Source organism: Saccostrea cucullata, unplaced genomic scaffold (genome assembly GCF_032062105.1).
Source record: "Saccostrea cucullata isolate Sc308-1 unplaced genomic scaffold, CSIRO_AGI_Scuc_v1 ctg2788, whole genome shotgun sequence".
NCBI lineage: Eukaryota > Metazoa > Mollusca > Bivalvia > Ostreida > Ostreidae > Saccostrea > Saccostrea cuccullata.
The window spans coordinates 18,112-40,701 of NW_026929907.1; the positions used below are offsets into that span (position 1 = coordinate 18,112).

General features: G+C 33.8%; 1 protein-coding gene and 1 long non-coding RNA gene across 2 annotated transcripts; both read left to right on the forward strand.

Annotated features, from left to right (window-relative positions):
* Positions 1 to 741: 741 nt before the first annotated feature.
* LOC134282447 (uncharacterized) lies at positions 742 to 3,340 on the forward strand. The gene is made up of 3 exons (XR_009995290.1): positions 742 to 852; positions 1,969 to 2,092; positions 2,676 to 3,340. It is a non-coding gene; the product is annotated as an uncharacterized LOC134282447 (long non-coding RNA).
* A 14,282-nt stretch (positions 3,341 to 17,622) lies between these two features.
* On the forward strand, positions 17,623 to 21,247 carry LOC134282448 (microfibril-associated glycoprotein 4-like). The gene is made up of 5 exons (XM_062764853.1): positions 17,623 to 18,032; positions 18,724 to 18,863; positions 19,159 to 19,255; positions 19,394 to 19,561; positions 20,989 to 21,247. Exons 1-5 carry the CDS (start codon positions 17,642 to 17,644, stop codon positions 21,240 to 21,242), a joined length of 1,050 nt encoding a protein of 349 aa, XP_062620837.1. The 5' UTR covers positions 17,623 to 17,641; the 3' UTR covers positions 21,243 to 21,247.
* Positions 21,248 to 22,590: the final 1,343 nt, after the last annotated feature.

A 22,590-nucleotide genomic window follows, 5' to 3' on the forward strand; every position in this document is an offset into this window, starting at 1 on the left:
ACCCTAATCAGTCGAATAGTGGGCAAATTTAATCCATTTCAGTTGAGTGACGTAGTTGTTACGTCATAGTCCAATGAGCGCGAGGATCTTGCGGATCTGGGGACCGGTAAAGTAAAGTCTACCCCTTCATTTTTCCAGTTTTCATAGGTATTGGCAAGATTTTCATTTTTGATAGCATTCCAGTAAGCCTGTTTTCTCTGGTTAAGAAGTTTAAACCATACTCCTTTCAGTTGTCTCCTCTTCTTGTAAGCTTCCTTTTCAAGATTTAATTCGCTCCATTGTTAAATTATATTTTCCGCATTAGTTGCATAGTTATTTCCATGTGACGTAATATTTCCATCGTTGTCAGCATTCCTGGTAGATTATAAAACCTGGACTTCCTCTCGAAATATGCGGTTCAGTTCCTCCATATCCTTAAGGATGTGTGAACCTGACGTTTTTGAATCCACCGCGCAACTCGAACTGCGGAAGATGGGAACGGTCAGTGTGATCACGGAACATATAATTTTGTTTAAACACGAGTTTAAAGGATTTAACAGCGATTTAATAGTAAAATATGCCAATATTTAATCAAGATTGCATGAATATTATTAATTTTGGCTGTTTGACTGTTCCAACCCCGATAATTTACGACATTACTCCCTAGACGATTTGCGACGGCATGTTTTGTAGAGAAGGACGCAACGATGCATTTGCAAGGAAAAAAGCAGTTTATAGGCCGAAAATAGATTATACGGTTATATTTAGACGAAAATATACAGGTTGGTGCCGTTCGGTTTCATGTAACAACTGCACAAGCGATGTCACACTCACCCCGAATGCAGTTCCACGATGTACTTCATTGTTTTTCACGTAAGTAAAAGTAGGCCTAAACTAACAGCAGAACAAACATGCACCAAACACATGGATAACCGGAGTTTACCTGACAGTTTATACATTTATTATTATTAGGTTGTAATTTATAGCTTTATAGTATCATCGAAATTCAATTTACTCTCTGTTTCCAGTCGGGATCAATAATCATGATAATGATTCGAATATTAGCCTACAGAAAATTTGCACAATTTTCACAGATATATCCAATAAAAATACACGGTTTTAAAATAGTCTGATATGTAATTTTTATAAGGTATTTATTGGATTCACTTTTTGTTTACCAGTGTCAAATTACCAAATTAGGCAAATACTGAAATAGAAATTCTCTGGCCAAGACGTAACCAAATTACATTATAGACAAATCAGTTTGACATACATATGTACACATGTATTTACACCATCTCTTTGGGTTTTCAACGAAATCCTGACTTACGATAGGTTGGAGTCTGTCAAGTTATTAAAAAGGAGGTAGATTATTTATACCCAGACAGTCAATTGTAAATCAATATAAGGTCGATGTAAAATTCTTTTGGAACACTTTGAACAACTCAAATTCACAAGGTTAATATTTTTAGTGTTTGCAGTTGGCAAGGTTAAAGTTATACATGTAAGTAGCATAAATAATGAGAGAAACATTTTCTTCTTTACTGAAAACCTATAACAGGTACTGTTCAGTTCATCATCTTAGCACGAACACAACATTACAAAATTAACACAACATGATGTCATAATATGTAGAATATAAGCATGATAAAGCATGTAGCAGAGAAAAACATTTATATATAAACTACAGATAATACATAAATGTTTCATTGGTGGGGTTAATTGGTTGGATAGTATTTTAGTGACAGAGTGCAGGATGATACCTAGTCAATAGACTCGGCCCCACTTCGCCAGGTATAAAATTTACTATGCAGGTATCATCGCGTACCCTGTCACTAAAACACTATGTAATTTATAGTCTGTGCAGTGCAAAATTTGTCTAATTTTAAAATGATGTACTATTTCAGATACGACATTAATGTTTAAAATGTTGACCAATTTATTCCTTCGAAATTGAATAATTTTGTGACATATTTGTTATTTGAACAGGTATAGAGAAGGAAAAGAATCAACGTATGTCAGCAGTTAAAATCCACCTACTCAACTCTAGATAGCTGTTCCTGTGGATCCAAATGAATGAAAAGATCTCTGTGTGTTGCAAACAATAGAATGGGTAGGAGTGAATGAAAAAAATAGTTTTTTAAGATTAAAAAAATGAGGGAGTGATCTTCAACATGCATTTGAGTCTGATTGTGTGAAGGATGTTATATTTAGTTTCTTGCCTTGATATGGACAGAATATGAAGTGTCAGAATTTTTTTTCCAAGATCACAAGAGACAAATTATGACAGATTATTTTGTTTCATTAAAAATATTATATGTGAGGGGGGGGGGGGGCTTTATTGTAGAGAACAATGTACATATTTCAGTGTAAATATTGTAGGTCAGATTAATCCCAATATCTATTCTCAGAATCAAATGGTCCTCCCTTTACATGTAACTTTTGAATATGATAATAGAAAATCCAGTAGTATAACATTTTGAAATTTCAATAGTCTAGTAGTCAATCCTTATAAATTCATGTATCAGTATTCAGTAACTGCAAAGGCTTCAAATTCATAAACTGATTGACAATAAAGTAACAATTCAAGTTTTAAATACCCCTGGTAGATATTACTTATTTACATGTTTACTATATATATCCATACACACCATAAAGACATGAAGTTTAAAACTAAAATGAAATTTTTTTTCTAGGCTAAGAATGGTATTGTTGTGTCAAAGTCTGAAATCTGTATGGCACAGTTGTTAGAGCGGCTCTCTATTTTCTTAAAGTAAGGAGCACTGTGGAACATGGAGGCCAGTCCTTTGGATGAGACTGCATAAACTGAGATCCCCTGCTGCAGTAGATGTTGGCATGAAAAAGATCCCTCACAGCTCAATGGCCATAAGTACCGAGTATAGGTATGAAGTTGCAGCCCTCCACCAGCAAGTGGTAGCGTCTTCATATGAGTGAAAAAAATTCTTGAGAGGGACATAACACAAAGCAAAGGCTGAAGTCTGAAGTATTTGCTTCAGAAAAGACCTACACCTACAGTGATCATTATTTGAACAAAGTATGTGACAAAAAAAAAACTTGCAGTTGAAAGGCAAAGAAAAGAATTCATTATGACAGGAAAGCTAGCTTTTATAGAACATACTGTACATGTAAAAACTTTTGTCAAGGTTAAAGAAATAATTCTGTTTGACAAGAACAAACTTCTCTTTTTGTGTTTTATTTTTAAATGGTGTCCAATATCTCCATATGTTGTAAATTCTAATATTAATTACATTGGCTTAGATCTGTGTCAAATTATGTCATTGTAATGTTAGTTTTATTTTGTGGCCTTTTTCTAACCATGTAAACCTTAGTGCATATAGTCTATGAAATTTTTTTATTATTTCATTAGCTCTACTGGTCAGAGACCAGAAGAGCTTATGCGACCAGCGTCCGTCCGTCTGTCTGTCTGTCTGTCCGTCTGTCTGTAAACAATTTTTCAAAACGCTACTCCTCCTACAATTTTAGTCTGATTTCAATATTACTTGGCACACAAGTAGACTAGATTAAGATACATAGAATAGTGCATCGGTTTTTAATTTCAATACATGGTGTTGCCATGGTTACTAAAAATAGAATTTTCTGTGAAATTCCTTTAAAACGCTACTCCTTCTACAATTTTGGTCTGATTTCAATATAACTTGGCACAAAAGTAGACTACACTAAGATACATAGAATAGTGCATCGATTTTTGATTTCGATGAACGATGTTGCCATGGTTACTAAAAATAGAATTTTCTGTGAAATTCCTTTTAAATGCTACTCCTTCTATAGTTTTGGTCTGATTTCAATATAACTTGGCACACAAGTAGACTACACTAAGATACATAGAATAGTGCATCGGTTTTTGATTTCGATGAACGGTGTTGCCATGGTTACTAAAAATAGAATTTTTAGTGAAATTCCATTAAAATGCTACTCCTTCTACAGTTTTGGTCTGATTTCAGTATTACTTGGCACACATTTAGACTACATTAAGATACATAGAATAGTGCTTCGGTTTTGGTTTACAATGAACGGTGTTGCCTTGGTTACTAAAAATAGAATTTTCTGTGAAATTCCTTTAAAACGCTACTCCTTCTACAGTTTTGGTCTGATTTCTATATATCTTGGCACACAAGTAGACTACACTAAGATACGTAGAATAGTGCATCGGTTTCTGATTTTGATTAACGGTATTACCATGGTTACTAAAAATAGAATTTTCTGAGAAATTCCTTAAAAACGCTAATCCTTCTACAGTTCTAGTTTTATTTCAAAATAAGTTGGCACACAAGTAGACTACACAAAGATACATAAAATAGTGCAATGGTTTTTGATAAGTACAAACCAGTAGAGCTACAGTCTCGACAGAGACTTCTGGGTTTTAATTTTTTTTAAAAAAAACATATATATTTAAACATGTTAAAGCAAAATTCTATTAGTGCAAACATGAAATAGCAAATCCATGGATATAGCGAACTTTATTTAGATCCCAAGCTATATAAATTTAATGAATTTGTTTCATGGATAAAGTGAATTATGGTCATAACGAAGTAATTTTATAGGTCTTAATGACTTCATTAAAACAGAGTTTTACTTTATATATTTAAAATTAAACTGAATAGTTTTTTTTATTGATTTTTTAGCAATCATCACATACAAATGTGCTTTAAGAGTCAAATTTTTGAAAAAGGTCGGTGAAAATTCAGATTATTTTATCTTTTTTTTTTCCAATTCATGTACAAACCAATTTTATACCTCATTCACAAAGATTAACATCACTTCTTTAAACTGGTATTGAAAAACAAAATTTCTTATTAGATCAAGTGGGATTTTATAAGATTTTTACAGTGAAGGTTGAGAAAAAAAGATAATTTTTAAGAGGCCAGAGGAAATTCAGACTGTAATTATGTGCATACCAGATACTTTATCTATCAAAAATAATAAGCATGTAAGACTTTTAATTTTATTTTAACACATTATTTATTTAAAATAAACTGAACAATTTTTGATTAATATTTTAGCAATTATTGCCGATAAATGTGCTTTATGGTCAGTTTTTGAAAGAAGGCCCGAGGAAATTCAGATTATAATATCTTTTTATCCAATTCATGTACATGCCAATTTTTTCCTCTTACACAAAGCTAAACATCACTCCTTTAAAATGGAATTGAAAAACAAAATTTCCAATTATATCAGGTGTGATTTTTATGAGATTTTTACACTGAAGGTTGAGAAAAAAATAGGCAATTTTTTAGAGGCCAGAGGAAATTCGGACTGTAATTATGTGTATACCAGATACTTTTTCTAAGAAAAAGAATGAGCATGTAAGACTTTTAATTTTATTTTAACACATTATTTAAACAAAATTAAACTGAATAATTTTTTGATTGATATTTTAGCTATTATTGCCAATAAATGTGCTTTACGGTCAGTTTTTGAGAGAAGGCCAGAGGAAATTCAGATTATCATATCTTTTTATCCAATTCATGTACATATCAATTTTTTCCCTTTTTCACATAGCTAAACATCACTTCTTTAAAATGAAATTAAAAATAAAATTTCCAATTATATTGAGTGTGATTTTATTACATTTTTAATAGTCAAGGTTAAGAAAAAATAGGCAATTTTTTAGAGGCCAGAGGAAATTCGGACTGTAATTATTGGCTTATTAGCTATTATTTTTATTGGAAAAAATATGAATAGTTTGTTTATGCACCAGTCTTTCATATTATAGCAAATAAATTAATTTGAACTGCAATTTTTTTTATGTCTTTCTTTAATTTTAGTGTAATTTTCTATATCGTTTTAAACTTTGAAAACATGGTCATCTTCAGGGACTGTTGCCATGGAAACGAACTCATGTACATATATCAAAATTGTTGTTTTTTGATCAAGGAACTTGTCCTCTATCTGTTGATACCCATTTTATAATTTTCCAATTACTTTTTTGTCAGGTTCACATATCCTTAATAGCAACAGTAAGATTTTTATACTTACTACAAAGTGTAGAAATTTTCTCCGAGATTTCTTCTAAAATCCCTATAATTCCGTTGGATTCCGCTACCGTCTTAGCTCTGGTTTGTGACATCTTGGATTCATGTACCGATCAATAAATAATTTCAAAACAAAATGAAGAATTGGTACAGTTTTGGGTATATTTAAAAATAAAAATCCAAAAATATCACAAAACATTTACTGCAAGCACTTTCGCCATGTTCGGCTCTTCAGGCAGTTATACAAATGTCAGGTAGGTTACCTGGTAACGTCAAAAGCATAAAGTTCATTGTGACGTCATAATAGATGTAGGTAGCGTTAAGTTGGCGTAATTGTTAATGTACAAATCTTGCACTAACTTTCACACATTATACAAATGGAATTTCAAAATATAAAATATACAATATCATTTGCGATTAATTTTGGGTTTAAATAGGTTGATATCTATTTATTTATTTATTTAATCTTTTATTAACTTTCATTCGCTTTACAACATGCGTAATAATTTAAAGATATTTTTACCAAAATCATATCTAGTAATAAATTTACATTCCCTCTTCATTAACCCTCGGTGAATTTGATCTATAACTTAATATTCTATCTGTAATGTAACTTTAACGACTTTCGCAAAATTGTCTTTTTTTTTTATTTTTCTATCATTGAACCCTGTACTTTTTCAGCACGCCAGAAAGGGAGTAAGTAACATATTTTTTTCACCATCAATCACCGTTATTTAAATACGTTAAGGATTCATTTCTAGAGGATATTTTTTTTTCTTTGGTGTTGACTTGCAGGGATCAGTTTTTGGGTTAGTAAATTACAAAGTAAATAAACAAGAAATTAGCTATAAAATTTTCACATTTCTTTAAATGAAGAGATAAAGTGTTATACATATTTTAATATCTATTCATTTTGTTTCGGGGGTGGGGTGGGGCCATTTTAGATTTTTACATGATGATTTTTTATTTAAAGAGCACCGCCCAACGCTCCAAAAAGAGTCTTGTTAGTATTTCTAAACTAATTCAATTTGTTCTTAGTAACCGTTATTGACCAAAAAAAGATTTGTTTTTCTGATTTTTTTTTTTAATTTTTATAGCATTCCAAGGGTCATTACCATCTTGGAGTAAGTAGAATTATAGAACTTTATTGCAATTCATTTAAGACGTTTGTCTTGTCATGTATTATTAGTAATACATTATTTATTTTATTATTATTAAATACTTCATTTTATTATTGTAGACCCTCGCGATCGTCCTCTGAGCTGGGCGACTCGTTAAACGCACTGAGCATCAGTGCAATCTTATGGTAAATCATTTTGTTTAAATTTTATCATTACCGTTGAATATCTTAGGATTATGATGATAACACGCCTGTTATCTGATCTTAATCATTAACTTATCACTTTTTCAGCCAGGAGGAAATGGATGAGTCGTAAGCATATTACAATACTGAAATTTATTACTGTGGTTACTGCGTGACAAAACTTTTTAAATCTTGTTGTCTATCTTTCCACTCTCATTTGCAAACAGTTCCGTTTTCGAATTTGGAAAAAAAAAATCCTACAATTGAATTTTTTTTCGCTAGATTTCATTACTTCTATTGATCTTATCTTTTTCATTTCAGTCGGGAGAAGAAAGAGGAGGAGACGTAAGTATTTTTAAAATTCATTCGTGTACATTTTTTTTTTCAAGGTGAAAATAAAAATTTCAACCGAAGAAGAAAAAACGAAATCTTTTCATTTTCCGGCAATGGTTTCATCGCGTGGACATTATTAATGTTATAATAATTTAACAATTTCTCTTCACAGTGTTTAAATTGAAGACAGTCAAGAAAAGACCTCCACGTAAGTTTTTTTTTAATATATATCTTTGTATACAATCACGAATCCAATATATATATATCTTTTTTTGTATAAATTAATTCGTTATTCAAACTAAAAGAAGTTATAATTATTATCATTTTCTTTTTTAAAAAATTATTATTCATTTATGAAATTATACTATTTAGATAGTAATAAAAAAAATACCCTTACAGCAATAGAAAGTTACATCCCTAATTATTCTCTGTTTTCAGAATGGATGACCAAGAGATGTTGTAACAGAGTTACAATAATAAATTGATCACAAAATTCTTTTTGGTGTGATGTGTATTAATTTCATAGAAAAGAATTAACATTGTGTTTGACGGTTAAGTATGCCAATGATTGAACGTTATTTGATTGTTAGAAATCGTGTGTATTTTTTTTTTAATACACAAGCTGTCGTAATCAGTCATTTAACATCCGATCTTCGGTATACCCGTCTTTGGAAGATGACTGGTGCGTGAATGTACGTTATTCACCGTATACAACGGGTAACGCGGGGGAGTCGCTAAAAAGTATGGGGGAGTCGTTTTCAACGTATGGGGGAGTAGATTTTCACCGCTTCGGAGTCAGAGGAGATGTGGGTCACGTCTTTTTTCGGTATATATATGATGTATTTACAAAAAACAAATATCCCACGGAAGATGGCAATAGTTAAGCTTTATCGTGGTCATTTGTCCGGCTATCATATACGTCTAGTTTTCTCAAACACTTCGAAACTATTTGACAGTTTTCATATTTACGTTGACCGGGTAGTAAAAACATGCATGATTTGCTCAATCTACGGCTTGCGTAGGGATTCTCATACTTAATACAGCGAGAGAAAATGTTTATCTTTTAAATGCAACAACTTAAACTTGACTAGACTTTATAAAAATTAATAATTAAGACATTTTCTCTTCAGACAGTAACGGTTACGTAGGGGGGAGTCCGTTATGGGAAAGCACATCGAAGGGGGAGTCGCAAAAAAAAGTCAAATGCATATACTTGGTGTTGTTTTCATCTCTTTTATACTGCCAATACCTTTTTATTTACTCGTAGATATCTATCTATAAATCTATGTTTGGTTATTTAATCTGAAGTTACGAAAAGAGATTTTTTTCTGTGGCTTTATCAGTTCCAGAAAACAATCAGCAATTTAGATTACATGAACAATTGGATAATATATCATCGGAGCACATGTGCTTGGGGACAGGACCCTCCCCCTCATTATGTAAGGTTCGTACATGTTTATCACAAAAATTCAATTCACGAGCCCTCACTTCCAATATGAAAGCCTCTCAATAAAAAAAAAATCAACCAGATTTATAATACGGAAAATTTCTTGATAATATCAACCATTTTTTTAATAAGACAAAAGGCAGATCTCTGACGCGTCTTCACGCCTCTTGACGTTTTCCTTGGAAAGGGGGTTAAATTTTACTGGTATATTCTCACGATTAGATTCACAATTTATTATTTATTTATCATATACTCAGTATAGTAACACATCTTCAGGCACAAACGAATTAGTATGTTAAATGAGAATATTTTGGATAATCTGAGGTTAATTAATACACATAGGTAAATGTACAGAATGAATGCTGAAGAAGGGACTGGATTGCATATTACCTAAAGCGCTGAAAATGTATGTCTATGATAAATAAAATGAGAAGTGTCAATGTAAAAATAATTAACCACAAACTTATTTATTTCTTCAATATATACATTTCATTATCATGCATATGATATCCTCCCTTACCTTGCTCCAGCTATCTACAGTTCCTCAGAACATGTTACCCCCTTTACCCCTCCCCCTTTCGCAGTTTCGTGAACACATAGCATGGCGGATTGTTGTACCAGAATCAGTCTGAAGCAACCAGCATTATACATTCATAGACAGGGTTCGAGGGCAACATGCGTTTTGTCGGACCCAAGAACCAAACTGTTTGCACGAGACGATTAGGCCGAAGGCAAATAGTTTTGTTCAAAGGGTCGACAAAACATGTTTTGCCAGATCTAGAGAACACATTCGATAAATGTTTTGTTATACATTTTACTGTTTATTATGATATTATCATGATGAAATTTTTGTTTACCCTCACTGCATTGAAAAACTGTCAATTCCGTAAAGTTCTGACAGCTGACCCCGCCCACACTTTGACGTAAATGGTGCAATATCTCATCGAAAGGTCCAACATCTCGCTCCACGGTCAAACAGCTACTTATTTGACTACTTATGAAAACAGTAGAAAGGTTATTCTTTTAAGTGTAAATTTATGTAACATTTTTTAAAAGTATAAAATCAAAAATTACAAAAAAACTCACCTGAAAAAGTTTGACAAGCAAATAATAATTTAATTCTGGTTCTAACGCTGTATTTGATTGGATAAAAAATTACTTTATATCGTATAAAATGGGTTGCCTTCGTCACAATGACTTGCGTCAAAAACGAATCAATCCGCCTGACGTTACATTCAAATTTTGTACAAATTGAAGTCATTTTGTTAGAACAATCATCTTTTTTTCTTATACCAAATAAATGAAAATTAGATAATAAGCAATTAATTTAATAGCTACCCATTTTATACGGTATAAACTGGGTTGGAACAGTTTACGCTTTTTTATAAACCGCTTCGCGGTTTATAAAGCGTAAACTGCCACAACCCAGTTTATACCGTATAAAATGGGCAGCTATTAAATTCATTCCTTAAATAGTTACTACAAAATGTATAATTTAGGTATTTTGCAACAACCATAATAAAAAATGTTTGATTTTATTAAGAAATTTTCCAAATTATTAATCGGGTTGTTCTTGAGAGGCTTTCATATTGGAAGTGAGGGTTTGTGAATTCGTGAATTGAATTTTTGTGATATACATGTACGAACATTACATACTGAGGGGGGGGGTCTTGTCCCCAAGCACATGTGCTCCAGGGACGTAGCAACCGAGGGAGGGGCTGCCCCCCACTTTTTTTTCCCAACATAACCTTTACTATAGTAAATGTTCATTGATAAGATGGTTGCCCCCCCACATACTTTATAACCATAGTATAGTGATATCAAGGATTGTAGGGAAAAAAATTGGAAGTGATAGTTAGTTGGTTTTGAAAAAGTTGGCCACTAACCCACCCCCCCCCCCCTCCCCACACACACACACTTTCAAAACGATGCTACGTGCCTGTGCTCCGATGATATATTATCCAATTGTTCATGTAATCTAAATTGCTAATTGTTTTCTGGAACTGATAAAGCCACAGAAAAAATCTCTTTTCGTAACTTCAGATTTTAAAGTAAATAACCAAACATAGATTTATAGATATCTATGAGCAAATAAAAAGTAATTGGCAGTATAAAAGAGATGAAAACAACACCAAGTATATGCATTTGACTTTTTTTTGCGACTCCCCCTGCGGTGTGCTTTCCCATAACGACTCCCCCCTACGTAACCGTTACTATCTGAAGAGAAAATGTCCTAATTATTAATTTCTATAAAGTCTAGTCAAGTTTAAGTTGTTGCATTTAAAAGATTAACGTTTTCTCTCGCTGTTTTAAACATGTGAATCCCTACGCAAGCCGTAGATTACGCAAATCATGCATGTTTTTACTACCCGATCAACGTAAATATGAAAACTGTCAAATAGTTTCGAAGTGTTTGAGAAAACTAGACGTATATGATAGCCGGACAAATGACCACGATAAAGCTTAATTATTGCCATCTTCCTTGGGATATTTGTTTTTTGTAAATACATCTTATATATACCGAAAAAAGACGTGACCCACATCTCCTCTGACTCCGAAGCGGTGAAAATCTACTCCCCCATACGTTGAAAGCGACTCCCCCTTCGTTTTGGCGACTCCCCCGCGTTACCCGTTGTATACGGTGGTTATTGCTACATGTGAACAAGTCTGTACAACATAATGATCTTTATGTAAACAAGGCCCCGGCACCTTGCTCTCTCCAATACTGTTAAAGATACCTATTTAGGTTCTGATAAATCCCTGAATCAGCTAAGGGTATCATTAAATCTACCTTAATATTCCTCCCCCAATATATTATCGTCACGGACACAGAGATGTCTTCATGTATTTAAATGTATTCATGTGTCAGTTAATATGTTTTGAAGTTTAATCGTGACGGATACAGAGATGTCTTCATGCATGAATAAATTACGAGGGGGGATTTAAAATACAAAGGGTATTCGTTGTGTATAAAAGAATCTACCGCATTTCATTGATAATGATGTTCTTCCTGAATTAGATAAAGATAACATTATATCTACTTCAGTATTTTAATAAACTCTAAGTGACAGCTTATCTATATATTTATTCACGGTCTCCCTCCATTGTTCTCGGTCACGGTGATGTTCCTCCTTCAGGTCACCAATAGGTCACTCATGACCTTGCTCCATTGTTCTCGGTCACGGACATGTCTCCTAAAGGTCACCCAGAGGTCATTCCCATTGTTCTCCCCATTGTTCTCCTAGACAATAGGCCCATTGTTTACCCCCCCCCCATATGTCGGCTATACTACTAGCAGGTCAAATTTTTTTTTCAGTAAGTACCAAAACCTCCAAGGTTAAGGTCAAAATGTCAAGGTAATTGATATCCAATGAAAAGTCTTGCAATATAGAATATTTATGTACAGTATGGAAGCCCTAGCCCTAACCGTTCAGAAGTTATGACCAAGGTAATTTTTTTTAAACAGTAGGTCAAACTCCAAGGTCAACATCAAAGAATCAAAGTTCTTATTATCAAACTAGAACTGTCCAATCGGGACAAAATACCCCCCGCTGGGTTTTTCAGAAGTAAGTTTTTGTATAATAAAGATATGTATCAAACTAGAATTATAAAATTTTTCTTCCAGTGACCTTGAACTTCCCCAAATGACCTTGGGTCAAGGTCATGACACACCCTTGGGTCATGGGCAATCTTTGAGTGAGATAAGAACCTACCAAGTTTATCCATAAGAAAGATTTGTACCGGACACGAATTATTAAATTTTTCTACCAGTGACCTTGAACTTCCCCAAATGACCTTGGGTCAAGGTCATGACACACCCTTGGGTCATGGGTAATCTTTGTATGAAATGAAAACCTACCAAGTTTATCCTTAAGAAAGATATGGACCGGACACGAATTATTAAATTTTTCTACCAGTGACCTTGAACTTCCCCAAATGACCTTGGGTCAAGGTCATGACACACCCTTGGGTCATGGGCAATCTTTATGTGAAATGAAAACCTACCAAGTTTATCCATAAGAAAGATATAGACCGGACACGAATTATGAAATTTTTCTTCCAGTGACCTTGAACTTCCCCAAATGACCTTGGGTCAAGGTCATGACACACCCTTGGGTCATGGGCAATCTTTGTGTTAAATGAGAACCTACCAAGCTTATCCATAAAAGATATGTGTCACACATGAATTTTGAAATTTTTCTCCCAGTGACCTTGAACTTCCCCAAATGACCTTGGGTCAAGGTCATGACACACCCTTGGGTCATGGGCAATCTTTGTGTGAAATGAGAACCTACCAAGTTTATCCATAAGAAAGATATGGACCGGACACGAATTATGAAAATTTTCTTCCAGTGACCTTGAACTTCCCCAAATGACCTTGGGTCAAGGTTATGACACACCCTTAGGTTATGAGCAATCTTAATGTGGAGTAGTAGATTCTAATGTCCCTCTGTAAGAAAGATATGGACCGGACACGATTGCACAGACAGACGGACAGACGGACAGACGGACAGACAGACAGACGGACAAGGTGATTCTTATATACCCCCCCAAACTTCGTTTGCGGGGGGTATAATAAAAGATCTTGCCACAAGGATTGAATATGTAAAGTATGAAAGCACTAGCCCTAACTCTTCAGAAATTATGGTCAAGATTTGCTGTTTAAAGTAGGTCAAACTCAAAAGTAACGGTGTCAAAGTTCTTGGTATTCAATGAAGGGACTACTTACAAGGATCACTTATATAAAGTATGAAAGTCCCATCCCTTACCGTTCAAAAGTTTTGGCCATGGTTAAAGTTTTTTCACAAATACGGAAATCTACAAGGTCAAGGGGTCAATGTTGTTGGTATCCAATGAAAGGTCTTGCGCAAAAATACATATGTGAAGTATAAATGTCCTGGTATCTACTGTTTAAAGCTTAAGATGTGGCCTAAGTAAAATTTTTATGTGAAAGTGTGTCAAACTCCAAGGTCAAGGTAAAAAGGTCAAATTCTGTGGTACCCAAAGAAAGATCTTGTCACAAGGAATACACATGTGAAATATGAAAGTTATACCTTCACTAAATCAAAAGTTATGGGCAATGGGCAAGGTTTAAGTTTTGCGGACAAACAGAGAGACAGACGGAAACGACAAAAACTATATACCCCCAAAACTTCGTTTACGGGGGCATAAAAATTATCCTTCGCATGCCATACGTGTTTCACAATTACATCTGTCTGATCAAAATTTGTACGTTGTCCTTGTTGCGGTCTTCATTATATATTTTCTACTGCGAACAAATTTACAATATACTCGGACTCGCTTTCATGCTTACAATCGATTAAAAAATGAAAATTGAACAACCATATATTTTAGATATATTAGTCCAATATTATCATCTTACTCACCAAGGTAAAGTAATAGAATTTTGTTGGATTCCCGGTCACATTGGCATACCTGCAAAAGCAGCACTTCAGTATGATGTTACTTTTTGTCCCCCGCTTGAAAAGTGGGGGATATTAATTTGGGTTTGTCCGTCCGTCCGTCCGTCCGTCTGTCCGTCCGTCTTTCTGTCTGTCTGTAACGCTTTCGTTTCCACACGATATCTCGAGAACCCTTTGAGCTTTTGCAATGAAATTTAGCATAGCAACTCCCTATGGACTAAAGAAGACCCCTATTGATTTTGAGGTCAAAAGGTCAAAGGTCAAGGTCATAAATAAGCAAATTCTGTCTGTTAAAACACTTTCGTTTCCACACGATATCTCTAGAACCATTTGAGCTATTGCAATGAAATTTTACATAACAACTCCCTGTGGCCTAAAGAAGACCCCTTTTGATTTTGAGGTCAAAACGTCAAAGTTCAAGGTCGTAAATTTATACATTCTGTCTGTGTGTAACACTATCATTTCCGGGCGATATTTCAAGAAGATTTTGAGCTGATGCAATGTAATTTTATACCAAAACTCCCTAGGACGTCTCTCGCCCCTCTCAAAGTGCCCCGCCCGTTTGTTTTATTAGTATTTATAGTATTACATGTCGCTATTTTTAGCGCAGGGGCATGAGGAGAGTTATTGCGTATAAAACAGGTTCTCGGCGGACTTTATGTTCTTATTACATCTATTAGAACTGTTTAATAAAGGCTAAATAAATCAAACACCATGGATTGTGTAAAATTTTGAGAATACCGAACATGAAAACATGAATATATACATGTATGTGACTTCAGTTCTGCATATACTTCACTCCATGTAAAGAGACTCCGTGGTCTAGTGGTTATGTCTCCGGTTTCAATGTGAGAGGTCCCGGGATCGAATCTCGGTCGGACCGTTCTTTTTTTTTTTAATACTTTATTTTTATTTTACTAAATGATAGTATTCAGCATGTGAAATAAATTTATGAGGTTATAAAATCATCATTACAGTGTGATAAATATTCCATATTAAAAAAAATCTTCTATACACATAATAAAGAATAAGCAATCAAATCTTTATATGCATATTGACATACATGTATTTTTTTTTCTTTTAGTATACATGTATACATTTAATAATTCTACAAATTCAGTCAGGGGGAGCCGACTTTTTCCCTAAGCGGGGGACACGAATTCTCTGAATTAGCTTGTTTCAAAATACCCTACACTCATGACTGATATAAAATATTTTGTTAAACTTTATGTAAACTCACTCTGGCAAATTTATTGGGAATTCTGTGATACGAATAAACTTTATGCTATAGAAAACAAAGTCAACAAATCATATAATTTCGGCTTGAAACGCCAAGACGAAGTGATTATTTGTAGAATACGTATTGGTCATTCAAAAATTACTCATGAATATTTAATTACTCGGGAATTGCAACCAGAATGTATATCATGCGAATGTCCGTTGACTATCAGTCATATTCTTTTGGAATGTATCGATTTTTCTCCTTGTCGAGACAGACTCTTTAAAAATGTACAAACGATGCATGATTGTATATTGTTTAACGCCGAGTCGGCAATTTTTCAGCCATATTTCGGCGGACTATTCCTATTAGGTTAATTGATCGGTAAAGTTTTTGGTTTCTCTGGCGGCCCCCAGTGAGCCTAAAACGATGCATGAACTTTTTGCAAATATAAATGTTTATACGATTTTAGAGTTTTTACGTGAAACTGATTTTTACTGCAAAATTTAAAATGATGAAACAATGTTGTATATATTTTTTAACTGTTTAAATTATACATTGTAACTGTTTATATATTTTTAAAGTTAGAGTCCGTCGGATGGGACGTTAAATGGTTCCCCGTGTCAAGGATAACAACCCCCTTGGCACGAAAAAGATCGTTTCTCTGGTTTTCGAAAAAGAGTAGGCTCATTGGGGGCCGCCAGAGAAACCCAAAAATTTCAAAAAAGATCAAACTTATTTTAATCGCCGAAATATGGCTGAAATACTGCCGACTCGGCGTAAAACAACAATAATCAATCAATCTAAAGAATTTGAATTATCATTTTATTTTCTTTTTGATTTGTTTGCTATAGTAGCCTTTACAGTTAGTAAACCTAATTTCAGAATCAATAGACCATGAAAGCCAATTAAATTTGCAACATCAACATAATTTTTTTTTCGTTCTGAGCACTTTTGGACGCCACCATTGGAGACAATTAGGGAGAAATTTTTGAAATTGAACTTCCTGTGTTTCAAACTGAAAATCTCAGGTTGATATTTTGACACAAACATTTGTGACATCAGTCTGGGATGTTATTGGTTTTACCATTTACTTAAGTACTACATACAAACTTCAGCGTGTCTGCTTCTTCGCTGATGACATTGGAAAAAGATATGCATGCTTACTTTAATGTCATCATTCAATGCATTTTTTGTTATTGTACACTGTACATATTCGATGAAAGCATGCTAACCGCTTTTCAGTACTTTCAGTTCTTTGATTTAGATACGGTATATTTAGCTGTCAACTATCAAAGAAAAAATTCATATATTTTAGATTTAAAATGTTTTAGTTTTAAAATTTTATCATTTTGTATATCTTCATATAGAGCTCTCCTTTTAAAGGAGATTGAAACAGTCTAAAAATGGCTGCCACCCCCTAGCCTCGTTAATATGATTTAAACAATGACCCTTTTGAGTTTATTGATTCTATTCCAAAGACAAATAATATTAAATTGAATATTTGAACTGAAATGTAAGATTAAGACATTTTACTCTCCTTGTTCACCCATCATCTTTAAAGAAGATGCAGAATAATTCGAAAACACATACGTAATTTTTTTCTTCCATATATCCGTGAGATATGATAATGATACGATTACAAATATCAATACAATGTGTATCCGTGAAATATTGATATTTTAAAAACAAGCTGCTTCAACAGTGACAATAATTTTAGGACGATCGTGCGGTAAATCCTGCAATGTGATAAGTATTCTGCGCATCTTTCAATTTGAGCAAAACGCAGAAAAACATATGACTAGTATTAGCTACGTGTACCTCTGGTTAGTTTTTGGGAATTCCCAAACGTGTGTATATAATGAAAGCGTAGCTTTCCAATTACTATTTTTTTATCCCGGTATTTTGCATCTACCTAAAAATATGAAGTTTGTCATTGTTACTATTCTTTTCGTTACAATTTCAAACACTACAGGCGTTTACGATCAGAACTCTACCGTGAAGGAAATTGATGTTTTGCGACAAATCATAAATCAGGAGACCCTCATTCGCTTAGCTTTGGTAAAGGACGTTAGATCTCTAGTGGATGAGGTTAGTTCCATGAATCGAACAATGACGTCTACAGAAACAATGACCTCCACTTTGCAACACACTGTAGAAACAATGAAAAGACAGCTCAATATACTTACTCAGGAAAACAAGAAGATTGCGAGGAATTATCAGAAGAGTATTTTGGAATTTGATCAGAAGCTGACAAGTCTGAGTGAAAATGTAACCTCTATTCATCAATATCTGAAAAATATGTATTGGCAAGGTAATATGCTGTTTCTCTCTCCATTTAACAGGATCTGCCATCGTCTATGATGGGATAAGATTTTCTGTATCCAACTCATGTTTTTATACCCTCGTCAAGATTGAATTAAATTTCTAATCCAACTACAGAACATTGAAATAAAATCCCCACACGTTTATGACACAGATATTTTATGTTCTATGCTGTTTATATTTAAAATCCACTATATTTTTATTTATTTCAATCACCACAAGAAATGAGCTTTATCCTCTGTATTAAGTGCTAATAATGTGATAAAATTCTTTGATTACATTATAAATATAATAATCCTATAATTCAGATTTAAAACATTATGTGGATTGTGAGGCATCTATATTATAAATATAATTATTTTATAATTCAGATTTAAAACGATTATGAATTGTGAGGGCCTCTACATTATAAATATAATAATTCTATGATTCAGATTTAAGACAATATGTGGATTGTGAGGGCCTCTTTATTAAAAATATATAAATTCTATAATTAAGATTTAAGACGATAAGTGGATTGTGAGGGCCTAAATATTATAAAAATAATTATGTTATAACTCAGATTTAAGACAATAGGTGGATTCTGATATATAAATATAATAATTCTTTAATTCAGATTTAAGTAGGGATGTGGATAATGAAGGCCTTAATATTATAAATATTATAATTCTATAATACAGATTTAAGACGAGATGTGGATTGTGAGGGCCTCTATAACAGCGGACATAGACAGTCTGGTGTCTTCAGAATTAATCCCTATGGTAACGAGAGCCAGATTAATGTCTACTGTGACATGAAGATGAATGGAGGAGGATGGACAGTAAAGCATTTCCTTTCTCTCTCTCTCCTATCACTCAAAACTTTCTGGTAAAACGTGTTTTTAAGGGGGTGGGTTACTCAAAAGAAGAAATTCTTTGAGACTTCTGTTTTACCATTGGTTTAGCTTTGTTTATATGATCATTGAATAATAGTGAAATTAATACTTGAAATAATTTGGCAATTCTGATACAGTGAAATTTGACTTTTTGGTAGTAAAAATAAAAAAAAACCTGTACACACATTATTTTATATAAATATTAATACTCTACTAAAAATATGTAGACAATTAATCATAGGCAATCCAGAAACGAAAAAGAGGCGCAGTTGAATTTAACCGGACGTGGTCGGAATACAAAGAAGGTTTTGGGGATCCCCAAGATTCATACTGGATTGGTATAGTTTTTTTTTACATACATTTGTGCATAAATGTTATCACTCATATCGATTTTTCCTTCATTTGTGGTATCGACAATGAAATACAGAAGTAATTACTTAATCAGTTGTTGGGAACTCAATAATAACATATTGAAGGAAATGATGTGATCCATCATCTTACCAAGGGAAGGAACTCCACCCTTTACGTCTCCATAACATTACCAAACGATACAGTGTTGTATGAAATGTACGGACAGTTCTCTATTTCTGACGAGGAAGACAAGTACAGACTGTTTCTAGGAGAATGGGTGGATGGAACCTTAGGTGAGTGACGTAGATTGTTATTAAAATAAAATACAAACCCACAGAGGAGGTAAGGGGTATATAACAAAGTAAAAATAAAAACTCACAGAGGAGGTTAAGTGTAGGGGTACATAACAGTAAACACACAAACCCACAGAGGAGGTTAGGGGTACATAACAGTAAACACACAAACCCACAGAGAAGGTTAGGGATACATAACAAAGTAAACACACAAACCGTGATCCATCATCTTACCAAGGGAAGGAACTCCACCCTTTACGTCTCCATAACATTACCAAACGATACAGTGTTGTATGAAATAACCCACAGAGGAGGTTAAGTGTAGGGGTACATAACAGTAAAAACACAAACCCACAGAGAAGCTTAGGGGTACATAACAGTTAACACACAAAACCACAGAAGAGGTTAGGGGTACATAACAGTAAACACACAAACCCATAGAGAAGGTTAGGAGTACATAACAGTAAACACACAAACCCACAGAGAAGGTTAGGGGTACATAACAAAGTAAACACACAAACCCAAGAAGAGGTTAAGGGTACATGACAAATTAAACACACAACCCGGATGCCAATCAATTTTAAGACGGTTATTTCGCTTAATGCATACGGTATCATTTAAAGAAATTCCTTACTTGTTCCATGCTTAAGAATGAATTTTATAACTAATCAATTTGGGTACCCTTTTGACAAACACGTACAATTAATTTCAGCAAGGAGTCGTACAATTTTTGAACAGGAACATTGATCGCTTTTTTGTTTCTTATACTTATCGATACTATTGGATCATGTTGGGTGTAATCGATCAACAGGGGATGATTTCTCCTCCTAGGCACTTGATACCACTTCTAGAATTTTTGGGGGTTCGTGTTTTTTGCCTATTTATATTGTTTTACTGATTCGTGGAAATAAGCGGTTCGTCCCGTCAGTTCAAAGAATGCATTTAACAAACTATATGTATGTATCATTTAACGTGCTGGGATTTTAAATTCATTCTCTTTCATTTTCAAAATTTTAAAGTTTTCACTTTTCATAAACACCATCCATGTGGTCTTGTAAGACTTGATCTTCTAACTTTCTGCTTCAACATGCTGTTACATGTACTGATTTTTTTTCTTCAATTTAGATCTTCCCCTAACCCTTTTCTAGTAATAACCATTTTATGAAATGCTTTTTCAAATATCCTTGCACTTGCTTCTTGACTTAACTTTTCGCTTAATTGGTGGTACGGATTTTTTTTAATTGAAAGAATGAATGCAATGTTCGAATTAAGCAGGCTATATGGTTAACACAAAATTTCCGAAATTGGTTATGAAATATTACTGAACTAGTATTAAGTATAAGAAGCCCCATGTGCCAGCTATGATGCAATGATAAAATGTAACTTAATACAGCACAGAGTAGTTATCTGTGATTTGACTTTGGCAGGTGATGGCATGCTACACACTGGTAAGGAGTACGCTGATCTGTCTGGGATGTACTTTAGTACCCCGGACAGAGATAACGACAATGGGAATATTGACTGTGCTGTAAAGGAACAGGGGGGCTGGTGGTTCAATAACTGTCACCAGGCCTACCTTAACGGACCCTGGTCTGAGAGCTGGACCAATCCTTGGGTTCCTGCAGGACTTTATCATTATACTGATGTCAAAGAGACTTTAATGATGATACACCCGCACTGAGGCAATATTCTTATATAAGAAGAATAGGGCACAATGTCAATGGATGACAAAGCTTACAATGGCAACGCCGGTTCAACAAGGGTTTACGAAAAGTAGATCCGTAAAACTGATAAACAAATTTCAATCTTCGAAAAGAAATAGACCTAACTATTAATATAAAGAGAATATTTAACCTTATTTATTTTAATAAATGCTTTTAAAAATCCACATTAAATTTACATTGACACCACTTACTGGTTAATTTGTCATAACAAGGACAGTTGACACCACTTCCTAATTAATAAAGAGTGTTATCACAAGGATACATTGGTCGTTACTACTTATTAATAAAACCAAAAATCTACAAGCAAACGTGTCATTCCTTTAGTAACAACTTTTAATAACTTGAATCCAGATTTTCGATCTATAATAAACAAATACAAAACCATACTAGAACAATCACCTGACACATGCGATTTGAAGGACAGAATTATAATAGCATACAAAAGACCCCCAAACCTAAGAAGCATCTTAGTCCATTCTAACCTCAACCCCACTCCAGAAGGTAAAGGAAGCAGTCCGTGGTATCTGCATTATTTCAACAGTAAAACTTATTCCATCAATCAGAACCTTAACTGCAATACCACATAGCAGTCCATTCATTATGTAATCAAAGGTAATCACAGGTAAAAAATGTTCTTTCCAATAGATCGGACAAACGAGCAATTCCCTTAAAGAACGCTTGTATGGACACTTCGCTCACATCAAAAATGCAAATCAACAAAAACCCGTTTCCCGCCATTTCACGACACAATTTACAACGTCACAATCAGATACGTCACAGTTACATAACATACAGGATGTTTCCATGACGCCGCTTTTAAAAAATCAATAACAACAAAAATCAACGCTTAAGAACAGAAGAGGTCTTTATCCACATCTTCAAAACTTTACATCCGCTAGGACTTAACCAGAAGTATGGCTAAAGTTAAATACACCATGAGGAAGAACCCAGATGACCCAAATAATCCGTACCAAAGAAAGTCAACATCGCTTGCAATAAATTTGAAGGCAAATTTAAGCTATTTAACACTTTACAACTTGCTGTACTGTTATGCAACATACACTGAATCTTCACGTCATGGAAACATAAATTTACCATTTCCTCGCAAGCACCCTTTAGCGTGGTACACGTTTCTCTAAAGTTTAGCGTAAATAATATTATTACGCTATATTTCAACACAAAAATAACATTTCTTATTTGATTAGATTTTTGCAAGTATAAAGTAGAAGGAAATAGTCATTAAAGTAAAGATTAAATGAATTTTTTAAAGTGCGTGAAAATGCGTTATTGCGGGGAAACGGTATA

Bases quoted from the DNA above. Each gene is read 5' to 3' on its own strand.
- LOC134282448 (XM_062764853.1), top strand. From the start codon at position 17,642: ATGAAGTTTGTCATTGTTACTATTCTTTTCGTTACAATTTCAAACACT. The intron at 19,256-19,393 runs GTATAGTTTTTT...AACATATTGAAG, and splicing joins CCAAGATTCATACTGGATTG to GAAATGATGTGATCCATCAT. The intron at 19,562-20,988 runs GTGAGTGACGTA...TGACTTTGGCAG, and splicing joins ATGGGTGGATGGAACCTTAG to GTGATGGCATGCTACACACT.